At 45.0% G+C, this 13,229-nt stretch overlaps 1 protein-coding gene across 1 annotated transcript in view; it reads left to right on the top strand.

The window, feature by feature from the left end:
• UBE2R2 (ubiquitin conjugating enzyme E2 R2) overlaps window positions 1-13,229 on the top strand; it is a 51,569-nt gene that overhangs the window by 35,004 nt on the left and 3,336 nt on the right. The window contains exons 2-3 of the mRNA XM_064735708.1: window positions 4,618-4,704; window positions 8,056-8,153. Coding sequence (XP_064591778.1) covers window positions 4,618-4,704; window positions 8,056-8,153 — 185 coding nt within the window. The remainder of the gene's footprint in view (window positions 1-4,617; window positions 4,705-8,055; window positions 8,154-13,229) is intronic.

Consider the following 13,229-nt stretch of genomic DNA (forward strand, 5'->3'; position numbering starts at 1 on the left):
CACTGCTGTGAGAAACTGGCTGCTTTGTACTGACTGCTGACCTCCACTGAACATGCTTTCCAGCACATAGTGTTTAATACTGAATGCACTAATCCAGGCCTAATGTGGAAGAGGAGATTCTGTTAAATGAATTTCATAATGTGTGATGCACTAGCAGCAGGAAAGGGCATTTTGTGGGATTAGATACAACCACTTAACCTGGTGGTGGCCTGTAGTTCCTGTTCATGTTCAGTGTGTGGAGCAGTCAGCAGGAGCACACTGGGGAGCCTGGTTGTGCCCCTTAAGAAGGAAAGTGAGGAGTCCTTGTGTGTCCACAAGTCTGCCAGGGCAGATGAGTGATCTGTAAGAAACCTTGGTAGTACCTGCACAGAGTCAATAGGAGCTTATCTGTGGGCTGGCTGTAGCAGATAATTACACATAACAGCAAAATAATTTCAAAACTCAAACCACTTCCTTTGTATCTGATCTTAAATACAATTTGCCCTCACTAATGCAGAGTTTTAGAAGGGCTGGCATCAAGCTTGCAATGTTTTGAAATGGAAGTGATCTCTAAGTGGCACTTCCAGGAACACCAAGCAGCTGCAGTTTTTGCTGGCCGTTGTAAAAGCTGCTGGTGTTCCCCATTATCCTCTAATTAGATCCCTTGTGATCCTGGTGGCATTCCAGGTAATGTGTGTGCTTCCCCCATGGCCTGTCTGCACTGGGTAGGTAGGATGTATTCAACATTCCTTCCCTTTCTGCCTAAAAATCAGGGGTCTCAGTTTTGTCAGCTTGAAACAGCTGTAAAAAATCAGTGTCAGACTCCTGAAGTGTCATTTACAGCTAGGCCGGAACAGGGACTGAGCCTGGGAGGGAGTCTTGCCTGCGTCAGTCCCATTGGCCTCGCTATTGCAGATCCAGACCAGGGTGCTTGGCCACCTGGGCGCATGCTGGCTCTTGTTCAGCCATTGCCAACCAGCTCCCCTCGGTCCTTTCCTGCCAGGCAGCTTTCCAGGCCTCTCTGCCCCAAGCCTGGAGTGCTGGAGTGGTTGTGACACAAGTGTAAGCCTTGAGTCAAGTATGTGGCAAGATCTCAAGAAACAAAGTTGCTGTAATAGTTATTCCTAGTGACGGAATCCGTGAATAATTTTCAGTCATGTAAGATCTAGTGAGACTGTGTGTTTTTCTGGCATACATAGCAGAACCTGTGCTTTTCTCTTATCCAATTTAAAGAAGATTAACAAACCTGAAATGCAGTCTCTGTTGAAGGCTCAGGGAAGCAGTAAAATAGGGAACAAAGTGACTATGGTGGTAACAATATTCTTAAAATATGTGCTGTGGTGTAATTTAGAAGTTGAAGTTTTTGTGGTAGCTCTAAATGTTTCTAAAGGGCTGTATCTTCTGTCAGGCTGGACTTTTTAGAAGAGTTTATTATTTTTCTACAGACTATAAGCATGACTAGTTGCAAACTGGGGAAGGGAGGATTGATTGTGACTGGTCTTCATGTTTCTATCTATTGACTATCTTCAGTGATGTCAAGGAGCCATGGCATGCAGCTGGCTAAAATCATCACCAAAATAGGATTATTTCTGTTCTGTTTAAGCTCAGTTTGAAGAGTCAGGCACATGGTGAATGCAGTAACTGTTTGGAACTTGCAGGGGGGAACTGAGCTGCATATTTAGTCCTCCTAAATTAGTTTGTGTGGCTATAACTGAGCTAACAACAAGCTCCCTGAAAACTCTGCCACTCTCTAGTACTTAGCAGCCTGGCTGAGTTTAACAGATTTTTTTGCCTTATATCAGTGAAATTGTAGGGAAAAAGCATTCTGTGAGCTCTACTTAAAATTAGATTTATTGCTTAATTTGGTCTTTTTTTTTTATCATGTTTAGAATCAGGCTTTCAGTGAGGGAAAAAATGACCTCTAATTGTGGCTGTTGCTGCATTTTGCAAGCAGTCTTGCAGCTTCTCTTGGAAATTCTTGGCTTGCTTAACCCACACAGAAACTCAAATAGCATTCAGTGAGAGCAGAGTAGGCTTACGTAACTTTCCATGCTTTCTCTTGCAGAAGAGATGAGGTAATTCTCTCAGACCTGTTTGTAATGGCCTGGAAAAGTGTTTGGTTTCACTTTCAAATTCTGGATGATCTCACCATGGGGACTTGACAGTGGTGCTCTTTTTGTTTGGGAAAAATCCCTGCCTGTAATTCAAGGTTTTCTGTTTTGGGGCTTTTGACTCTGAAATCAGGTTTGTAGAGAAGCCTTACTTGCTTTATGTTCCAATACAGAACCTCAGTGTGCTGAAGAGCTACAGACTAGTTAGAAATAGCTGATCACCATGTAATGTGGCTGCTTTCTCTGAATGTGTGATGTATTACAGGGAAGCTAGGTTCTTGGCTGCCTGCACATGGAAGGAAAGATTTCTCTTATTTCTCCAGTTGGGTTTTCTGTTCCTAGAGCTCAAGATAACCCTTCATGTGATAAAACACTGCATTCCATAGTGATAGTTCTTGTAGGCAGGTAGTCCTTCTCTAATAAAGAACTGTGTTTGTCAAACAGGATTTAGAAATTCGGAACAGTTTTCCAGGATCTACAGCATCTGCATGAGTCTGCATCACATACAGGGACATACTGGTGACTCGGGCTCAGCTTCTGGAGTAGTCTTGCTGAGACAAACCCCTCAGGGCTAGACAGTTTGAAAGCAGAGGGGTTTTACTGGGAGGAATGAGACCTGCACTCCTTGAGCATCTATATGGGCTGTAGGCATAGCAGTGCTGGTAATCTGCTTGCTCAATGTTTTTTGTTTTGGTCACCTGGAAGCTGTGGCTGTGTAGAAGACAGATTTTGCTAAGATATCTTGTAGGTAGCTCAACCCTGAGTTTCGTTGTCTCTTGCGTTTTTAGTCTCAGTCCTTTTGCTTTTGTTTTGTGTCTTAAATCTCAACAAAACTGTGTGTAAGCACAGGAATGGGCTTTCTTGGGAAAACCCCGGTGTCTGGAGGAGTCTGCAGCTACATGATGCAAGCTCTTGAGTTGGAGTGAATGTGCCCTGCCTGGGTAGATCTCTGCTCTGCCCACAGTGCAGCATGTTCTGGACCCAGGCATGTCCTTGCTGCAGCAGTGTGTGGTGACAAGAGGCATTCACTCACTGCTCCTGGAGCAACGGCATCCGGGCAACTGGCCTTAAACTATGGCATTGTTTAAATGGATTGTAAATCTCTTAGCTGTTCGTGTGCTGTCACAAATGGCTGTGGGGTGAGGACTCAGTGCTGCTGTAACATGCCCACACACAGTCACGAGTAGGCATCTACAGACCATAAGGCCATGTGAACTGGTGAATTTCTTTCATAAAGGTGAATAGAAAAACCTTCTTTTCTTGACTATCTGACACTCTGACCCCATAAAATTTGGGTTGTAGGGCAAAGGTGTGTGCTGGTAAGTAAAACTGTAGCCAGGTACTTAACAGTTCTGTAATCTGTTTGTTTTGAATCTGTTTTGGTTGTCTGCTTCTGTGTACTATGGAACAAAACTTTCCAAAGTTTCTCTTGTTGAGCAAGGGGCATGGTTACGTACTTAAGTGGAGGAGAGTGGCCTGGAATTCTGCTCTTACCATGTTGTCCTAGGGTGACTAGGTTTCCTCCTGAATTTGTCTCAAACTGGGATAAATATGAATCTTGCTTTTGTGATCCCTTCTTGCATTCTCTGTTGCAAACGATCCTGGCTGTGTTTGAAGGACCAGAAGATGCTTCTCTGGAGATCCCTTGCTGGGCTGGCAGTAGGACTTTTTGGTGAGCAGTTCCAAGGAAAGGGTTTGTGCTCCACAGCGCAGCAAGCAGCGTGCAAGTCCACCTTCCAGAGAGAAATATTTTGGACACTTGATCAGTCCATATTCAGACTGCTGGGAACAGCAGGACAGCAGAGAGAAGTTAATTTCCAGTGCTAGGATCTCTGCAGCCTTCCCACAACTGACTTGACTCAGGGTTGTGCCCCACAGATGGTTGTTGACCACTGCAAGATGTTTGCTGTCATTGCCCATCAATATTCCTCAACATGCACTGATTTATTAAAAGACACTGATGATGTTGAGACTTAGAAATGCCTGTGGAGGCAAAACATGTAGTATTAGAAACACAGGTGGATGGACCAGCTTAACTTTCAAAGAAAGACAAAATAACTAGGGCAAGTTATGTAACAATTTTTTTTCATCATGGGAAGAGTAATTTTAAATATTTGTACAGGCAAATATAAAACAGGTCTATTCAGCTTAGTAAACGTTTTTTTAGTCTGCTTTTGAACTCAGAAAGAGAGCAGTGCTCTCTCAAGTTAAAACTTTTCCAGTTTGTTTTACCCTGTTTAACAACAGCTGTTGAATATGCTGCTTGAATTAGGACGTGGTAAATGCATTTTGGCTTTTCTTCTGAGCATTACTAGCCCAGATGTTTTGATTTTTCTTGTTCAGTTAGTGTTTTGCTCATAAGAAATCGCATAGTGTTACACTGTGGGGCCACCTGGGCACTGGTTTATTGAATGAGCAATTTAGTAGCCTTAATGAATTTTTCCCCCCCCCAGTCTTTTCACTGTAGTTATTGGTTGTTGGTCTTTTTTGTTCTGTTTCATAGCTAAAAAATTCTGCTTTTTTTCAGGCTCACATTAAATTTCCTATTGACTATCCATATTCACCACCTACCTTCAGATTCCTGACCAAAATGTGGCACCCCAACATTTATGAGGTAAGGTGTTTTTTAAAAAAAAATTGTCTTCTGGGGTGTGTGAGAGAGCTTTGTGCTTTGTGCTTCCTTAAACTCAGTTATGTGTATGGGTTACTTTCAGAGGGTAGCCAAGGCTGTGGGCTGTCAGCAGTTGGATCACAATAGAACAACACAGCAGGTCCAGGAGAGGAATGATTCCATACAGAGGCAATTGGTTCAATATCACCCAATTCCATAGAGCTGTATTGGAAGGCTGAAAGCCTGTTTTGGTTCAGAACTTGACCTTTATGGAGGTCAGCCAAATCCTAGCTGAAGAACTTTTGGGTGTCCTAGAAGAATGTCAGCCTGGTAAGAAGCACTGCCTCTGTTGTTTTGGGACCTAAAGGATTTCACAATGTTCCTTTCGCTGCAGGTCTCTCACCTTATCACAGGTTTTCTCATGAGAGGTTTTGCAGACTTCCTTTGAACCCACCTGAAAACTGGAATGTCATTCTCTTCAATCCCATGAACAAATAAAGCCCTCAGTTGATATCTTGGGCTCGCAAAGTCCTTTTCTGATAAGTTCTTGCTGCCAAATGCCCAGCTTGGAATGGGTGTGCTTCAAATAGTGAGAAGTGCAGTGATGGCTTAGTAATAAATGTCTGGAAACCTTGCCAAACTTCAGTGCAGAACAGAATACTAACCCACTTTAATTATTAACTGATCCAGGGAATTGCCCTAAGCCCAGGGACATCCTCACATCAGTTATCTGACAGTTTTCTGATGTAGGTTTTGTACTTGGCACAGAATCTTTCCTGTAGCCAAGAATGATGTTTTTCTTTAAGGCTCTATTTCAGTTACAGGGAATTTTGATCTATAAATAAAGACAATTTTGAAGTCTTCAGATAATTGCAGACACATACTGTGGGTATTGATTCTGAATCTGGAAATCCTCATGCAGGAGGTGAGTGGCAAATGGCTACCAAAATAAAATGTACAAAAACAAGCCTTGGAAAGGACCTCTCCCTGTCCTGGTGAGAAAGATGAAAAATTGACTAGAAACGACTGAAGGCAGCAGGAGGAACTAACCCAAAACTTGATGTGTGTATTTTGGGTTTGCTCTTCAAATACACAAGCTCTCAGTTTTGTGCTTTGTGTTTATAGGAGTATTTCTTGAAGCTGAGGGAATCTGAAGCAGCTTGCAGGCTGTTTTGGAAACATTTAAGCAATGAAGATGAGGCACTGGGGTAACTTCAGATGAAACTGAGACTATCTCAGCAAAGTGTTTGATGTTTGAGGGTTTTCAGGAGGAGGGGGGACAAAAATCCCCTCTTAGTGCAAGGAAGATGAAAGAAAGTAGCAGTTTACAGAATCTGCTGGTAGGACCAGATGGAGAGGCTGGGGCTGACATTCCAGTTCTGAGCAATGAGACTTGAGCAATGTGTGTTTTTTTCATCTCTGGTTTACTTGGGTCATCTAATTGAACTTTGGTAAAACTGCATTCACTTGCTCTTTATTTTTATGACATAGCCATTCTCAGTCCTGATAGAAATGGAGGATAATACCTCAATGGCAGATAAATACCCCATTCTCCTTGTTTGTATTTTTCAAAAATGTATGCAGGGAGAGGCTTGGGCCCTGACTGTCCTCATCTCTAGAACTTTGTGCTGACCTCATCAGGCCCCATTAAACTTTTACCTCTCCACATTCTTAATGAAAGTGCAGTTCCCAAACATGTAACACTGATTGTGGCAAGACAAAAACTTCTCAGATCGTTGCTTCACTCTATCTTCATTTTGCCAAGTATCTGCTTGTCCACATGCTGCTGACCTGATTGCTTCAGGAACTTTTCCCAAGTGCTGAGGTACTTCCTCTGGCCACTAGCATTGCATTCTTCCAGGAAAAGGTTAAAGGAAAAACTAATGGAAATTATTAGTGATAACAGAGTAGACTGAGCATAATCTAATATTAATAAAGTTACCTCCAGCTTGGAGTGATACTATAAAAGTTCAAGATTTCACAAGCCCGTTGGGGCACTAAAAGGGAAACTGCCTCCTTAAAGCAAACTGTTCCAGCAATGTAAGTATGTGCTTTGGAATTCAGCAGCTCCGGGTGCTGCCTTGCTGTGTTCTTGACTAAAACCTGCTTCACAGTGACAAAGGCCTGCTAGATTAGCATACCTGGCATGAATAGTGCACTGCTGAAACCTGGATACAGATCACAACCCCCCAGGTGAGCTGCTGCTATCTGTAGCTGTGATCACTGGCCTGGGCTCAAAGGCACAGATGCTGTTGCTGTGAGCAGCCCTGCTCTGTGCTCAGAGCAGTGTTGGAAGGATGTGAGACCAGGTGTGTGGGCAACTTCCAGCCTGAAGTCCTGAGCAGAGCTGATCCCATCATCAGTCTGTGCCCTGGACTGGGGGGACAAGGAACAGCATGAATGCTGCCCCGCAAAACTGGCTACAAAGCCCATGGGGCCTGGAGAGGCCAATATCTGCTGGCCAGCCCCAGCCTCATCTGTACCTTCCCCCCATCCTGCAGTAGGGCACTGGTGGGTCCCTGGAGTCTGCCTCAGTGGAGGATATCAGCTGGGGTGGATACTGCTCCAGCCCTCCTACAAAGCAGTTGTGTCAGAGTGCTGTTGCTGATGGAGAATTGGGTTGACAGCTTTCCTAAATAGGAATTATAGAGCTTTAAACCTATATTCAGGCCATAAGACTGGTGAGTAGAACACATATTGAGAATTATGTGGCTGTATGGCTTCTATATGCTGCCAGAATATTCTTCCTTTTGCATGCTGGAAGGGCTTTTCAGTGAAACCTTCAGAAAGCATCTCCTGCTTTTTCATCTGGTATTCTGAACAGATGTGTCCTAGGGGAGCTGTGTAAGCCTGCCCCACGTCATCTGTTCAAGGTTCTTGTGTCCTGGTAGATGTAATGTTTTCATACGTGAGCTAGTAGATGGTGATTAAACCCCTCAATTCAAAAATTTCCTGTAGCTAGCCCAAGCTACCAGTTGGAGCACAGATTTTCTTTAACCCTACTTGGGGTCTCCTGTGATTAAACCTTATGTCACTGTGGCAGTAGTACTTGCTATCTGGAAACCAATCTAGTTTTATGTTACATTATTGCTATTTTTGCTTACTTCAGTACGTTCTTTAAACTGCTTGATTTTTATATTGGGGTTTTTTGCCAGTTTGCAGGCTAGCCCTTGGGTATAAAGTAGATCCAGGAAGAATTCAGAACCATTTTCAGCCCTTGCTGGTTTTTGCTGGCACTTGGATATTCATATCAACAAGGTTAAACTGATCAGAAGACGGTCTGAATGGTGGACTTGAGTTATCAGGCCTCAGCCTCCAGCCAAGCTATTCTCAGTGCTTTTTTCTGTCTTGCAGAATGGAGATGTATGTATTTCAATTCTTCACCCACCTGTAGATGACCCACAAAGTGGAGAGCTACCATCAGAGAGGTGGAACCCTACCCAAAATGTCAGGTAACTGTGAATATGTTGTGCAGTGGTGACCTCAAAGGCCTGCCATCTCCACAAGACCTAAGGGCTATGGTGGGAGGGGTTTGGGAGGGAATTTAAGGTTTTGTGGGGCTTAGGGCTTGAATCAAGCAGGAACCAGACATACCAGTCTGTCTGAACTTACTGGGCTGACAGTGCAGAGCCTTCTGTCCTATTCACAGGGTTTCATACTCCAAAGGCAAGTTATCTCAAATGTTGAAGCCTATCTCATCACTGTTATCTTCTTCAAAGTACCACTAGTGGAAAAGTGTGTGTAATGGGTTCCAGGTGCACACCAAACTGCTGTATTACTCCCCTTCCCTGTAGGACATGGGAGAGAAAAATAACACAGAAATCAACTTCCATGTTTGAGATAAGGCAGTTTACTAAAGCAATAACAAAAGCTTGTGCACTTAAGCAAAGGGGAAAAAAATTAATCTCTGCTTACCATTTGTGAGCAACATTCAGCCACTTCCCAGGAAGCAGGGCTTCAGTGCATGTAGCAGTTGCTCCAGAAGGCAAACACTGTGATATAACAAATGTCTCCCATTCCTCCTCTCTCACTTAGCTTTCATGTCTGAGCTGATGTTATATGGTATGGAATGTCCCTTTGGTTAAGTTGGACCAGCTGGCCTGGTTGTGTCCCATCTTAGGATCTTGCCACTCTCAGCCCCTTGATGGGAGTGGGGAATGTTGGGGACAGCACTGGTGCTGTGCCAGCACTGCTCAGCTGTAGCCAAAACAATTGTGTGTTATCATACCTGTCTAACTGTGAATGGAAAGCACTGGGGGCTGCTAAGGGAAAATGAGATACAGCTCAGCAAACTCAATACAATCTCCACTCTTAATTCCATACCATTTGTTTGATCCTACATAATGTATTTATCTTCCAACTGTTCCACTGTATTTCTTTCTCATTACTGGAATTCCTTCTTACCCACACCTGCACCCCAAACTGCATCCTTGAACCACCTCTGTACCAAATGTACATTTTTGTTAACCTGTCCTTTCACAGATGGATATTATTCTCTTGTTTCATGGCTTTCTCCACCCCTCCAGATCCATGACTTGTGCTCTACCCCATCACGATGGGTGGTCAGGACAGGAGAAGCAGCACACTTGATCATTGGTCACCAGCCTGGCTCACATCATCATCACATTCTCCTTGCTCCTCACAAAATTCATTCTTTGTCAGGTCATGTTGTTCCTGTTCCGTTACTTCCTGTGACACAAAACTCACACAGTTTGTTTTCCCCCAAGGTTAAATTTCCTTGAAGTACACACTGGGTCTCCCCATCCTTCCATGTTACCTGCCAAGTACACCCAGGTCCTTGGGTAAAGACAATCCCACCAATGTGTTTGCTTCTTCCCATGGGACAAGAATCCACACTGACTTCCCCAGCCACTTTCCTGTGTGTAGTGCAGGAACCTTATCTCCTCCCACAGTGTTTGTGGGCTCAGTTTGGGCAGGATCAGTGCAGTTAGCAGATCCCCTAGCATTGACCCGCCAAGTGGCTTCTTTTGCATCCCAGTGCTTCCATGTCCCATTACCTAAAATTCTTAACAGGCTTCAGCATTTCTGAGTCTTTCCAGAGGTGTGTGGGTGGTAAGGGATGTGATATATTCTCTCAATGTTTCTTTGCTTTGGAGTTTATGAGATTATTTTTAAAATTAATCCCATAGTTTGATTCAGTTCTCTCTGGGGTACCATGTCACCGCAAAATATGTCTCTCAAGAGCTGAGATTGTGTTCCAGGCAGTGGCATGGTTTACTGGCTGCATTTCCAGCTAGTTGTTGCCTCTGATGTAGCAAGTTTGTAGCTCTTGCCTCGGCGTGTCTGTGGCCCAGTGTAATCTATTTGCCAGGCCTCACCACGCTGGAAAACCAGCCGCCACCCTCTGTTCCAGGGATATTTCACTCACTTGATGGCAGCACATCTTTCACATTTGTGGATAACCTGTGTGATGGCCTCTGTGGTGAGCTCCACCCCTCAGTCATGAGCCCATCTGTGTGTTGCGCCCCTTCCTAGATACCCTGAAGTGGCCTGGGGCTAGAAATAGCTCACCCTTTTGCTCCCAGCCTTAGTCTCCCTGAGCTATTCCAATCTTCACAGCCTTAACTACCTGCCTGTTGTTCTGATGTTCTTCTGCAGTGGATAAGTACCAGGAGGCATCGCTCACCAAACACCATCACAGACAAAATAGTCTAGAATGAGAGATACTAATTAAATTTGTTACCAACAAAATCAGAGCAGGATAATGAGAAGTAAAATAAGACCTTAAAAACACCTCCCTCCACCTCTGCCTTCTTCCCAGCTCTACCCCATACCACAGCAGGGTATGGGGGTAGTGGAATGGGGGTCACAGTCAGTTCATCACACATTGTTTCTCCTGCTGCTGAGGATGAGGAATGTTCCCCTGCTGCACTATGGGTCGCTCCCACAGCATGCCAGTTCTGCATTAATTCTGCCATCATGAGTCCACCCCATGGGCAGCAGTCTTCCCCAAAATGCTGCAGCATGGGTCACACTTCCATTGGATGCAGTCCTTCAAGGACCAGCTGCTCCAGTGGGAGCTACTCTCTCCATGGGTCTCCCACAGGATCACAGCCTCCTTTGGGCACCCCCTGCTCCAGGCTGGGCTCCCCCAGGACTGCAGGTGGATCTCTGCTCCCCCGTGCCCTCCCTGGGCTGCAGGGGCACAGCTGCCTCAGCCTGGGCTGCTGCAGGGGCTGCAGGGGAATCTGAGCTCCAGAGCCTGGAGCAGCTCCTGCCCCGCCTGCACTGCCCTGCCTGCCTGCACGGATGCTCCTCTCGCATGTTCTCACTCCATTCTTCTCGGGACACAATTAAAACTTTTTTCTTGTTAAGTATGTTATCACAGAGACATTGCCACTCTTTCCAGTTGGCCAGCCTTTACCAGTGGAGCATCTGTCCTTGGAGCTGCCAGGCTCTGCTAGACATAGAGGAGGTTTCTGGCAGTTTCTCACAGAAGCCACCCTTGTAGCACCTTGACTACCAAAACTTGGCCGTGCACACTCAATACAGGATGGTTTTGAGTATTCTTACCAGTAGAACAACTTTGCAGAGTTCTGGCTGTTGTTTGCATTCCATTGTTTGTCTCCTGTCCTCCTGAGTGGTGTTGGGAGCAGCTGGTGGTTTTCTTCCTGACAAAAATACAAAGGATCACTAAGTCCCAGAGACATTCAAGGCCTAACCTGTCCATGCTTTTGAAACAGCAGCTGAATTTCATTCTCATTACAAGACACTGTCAAATAAAGAATCAACTAGGTTACAAGCCTTAACTCAAAGTTAGGAAACAGCTTTGGGCATTAATTACATAAATCACACAAACATTTTGGGTATTTCATTATATTCAACCCTAGAGACTGACTTGGAACTTATCATTGTGCTTGTTCTCTAATTTCTGCTGTCCCTCACCACAGTTGCAGTTTTTGGTGCTAATGCTCTTGAATCATCTTGGGCATAAGGATGACAGGTCAAAACATTCCTCAGCAAATGAAAATAAAACTGGTCCTTCACTTGTAGCCTGCTGCCACCATCACCAGTTGGGCAGAGTGCCAGCAGAAGCGCATCCTGCTGGGGTCCCATCTGGCTTGGGAAAGCTCCAAAGTGTCAGACAGGAGGCACAGGGGCCAAAGATGTGGGAGGGAGCTGCTCCTCTGCTGCTGAATTCTGTAAATCCTGCCAAGTGATGACCATTTCCCCACAGATGAGCAGGGTTGAAGTGTCTGAAGGGGGAAATTCATTCTTCAGCTGTGAGAGTTCACCTGTGCTTCTGAGGGTGTCAAGCAAGCTCATTTATTTTTTCAAACACAATCAGTATGGGCTTTCCCATCACTGGGAACAAGGTGATGCAGGCATAAGTAAACACAGCAAAACCCAGCAAGATGTGAAAGAATGTAGCTCTGATGTGTTTGGCAGAGAATCCTGCTTCCTGTGTCCCAGGGAGCTCAGTGAGTGGTAGAAGGCCAGGGGTTGAGACTCTGATCATTTTAATTGTCCTTCTCCCCATCTCCCCGGCCTCCCCTGCCCTTGAGCTGCACAGGCCAGGACTGGACAGCTGCACAGTATTCAAGGTACTGGCACACCTGTATCTCCTGCAGATAGCTGAGGTACTCTCTGCCTTTTGCTTTGTTTCTTGAGGATTCCCACTTGTCTTGGCTTTTGTTGCTGCCCGAGATCTGGGCAGATTCCACTTGATCCAGTAACATGACTGTCAGTGCAGCCTAGGCTAAAACTTTTGACTTTATATCAGAAGGCAAAAATGCACTTGGACCAATCTATACCTACCTCTTGAGGTGGCTCTGAGAGGCTACAATGTGGATAGCAGCTGGAATTTAAAAAAATATTCATTTTTCAACAAGGAATGTAATAGGATGTGCTGGTTGGTAGCACCAGCTAATCTACGTTATGTCTCTTTGGGAAGAAATTGATCTGTCTGAACCTTCTTACACTGATACAGGATAAAAAACAGGAACAGGTCTGTTTCCTTGAGCCTCTGCTGGCTGCTCTTCCATGCACAGCTGCCTTGTCTGAGGGGAGACAGATCCCTGACAATATCCCAGAGACTCAGCCCATACCCAGCCCATGCAGTTTGCATCTGCTGCTGAGGTTTTCAGTCCCATATGGCTGAACTTTTTACTGGTGTTAGTCCTGTCAGATCTCCCATGCTGGGATGCCTTTCTGTTACTGTCCCCTCTTCAAGGCAAGCAGTTTGAGTTGGAGGACACTGTCCAGCTCTTAAAGGTATCAGCAGTGATGGAGCTGGTCTGATGTGCTGGATGGGAAGGAGGAGCTCAGAGAATGAACTGTACAACGGTACAGTTGATCAAACAACTGTATTCACTTCTAATAATACATTCTTGGTGAATTTAAGTACCTTAGCAGTAACTTCGGTGTCTGGACACCACAGTGAAAATTGGCTTTTCCTCACTGTTGTTGGAAGTGTGGTAGAGCAGATGGTAAATCCAGATATTAATTCCTGTCCTTGGCCTTCCCTAGACTTTGTTTGCTTTGCAGAAAGCTGCTGCATGGTGCTG

The sequence above is a fragment of the Zonotrichia leucophrys genome, chromosome Z (genome assembly GCF_028769735.1).
Source record: "Zonotrichia leucophrys gambelii isolate GWCS_2022_RI chromosome Z, RI_Zleu_2.0, whole genome shotgun sequence".
Lineage (NCBI taxonomy): Eukaryota > Metazoa > Chordata > Aves > Passeriformes > Passerellidae > Zonotrichia > Zonotrichia leucophrys.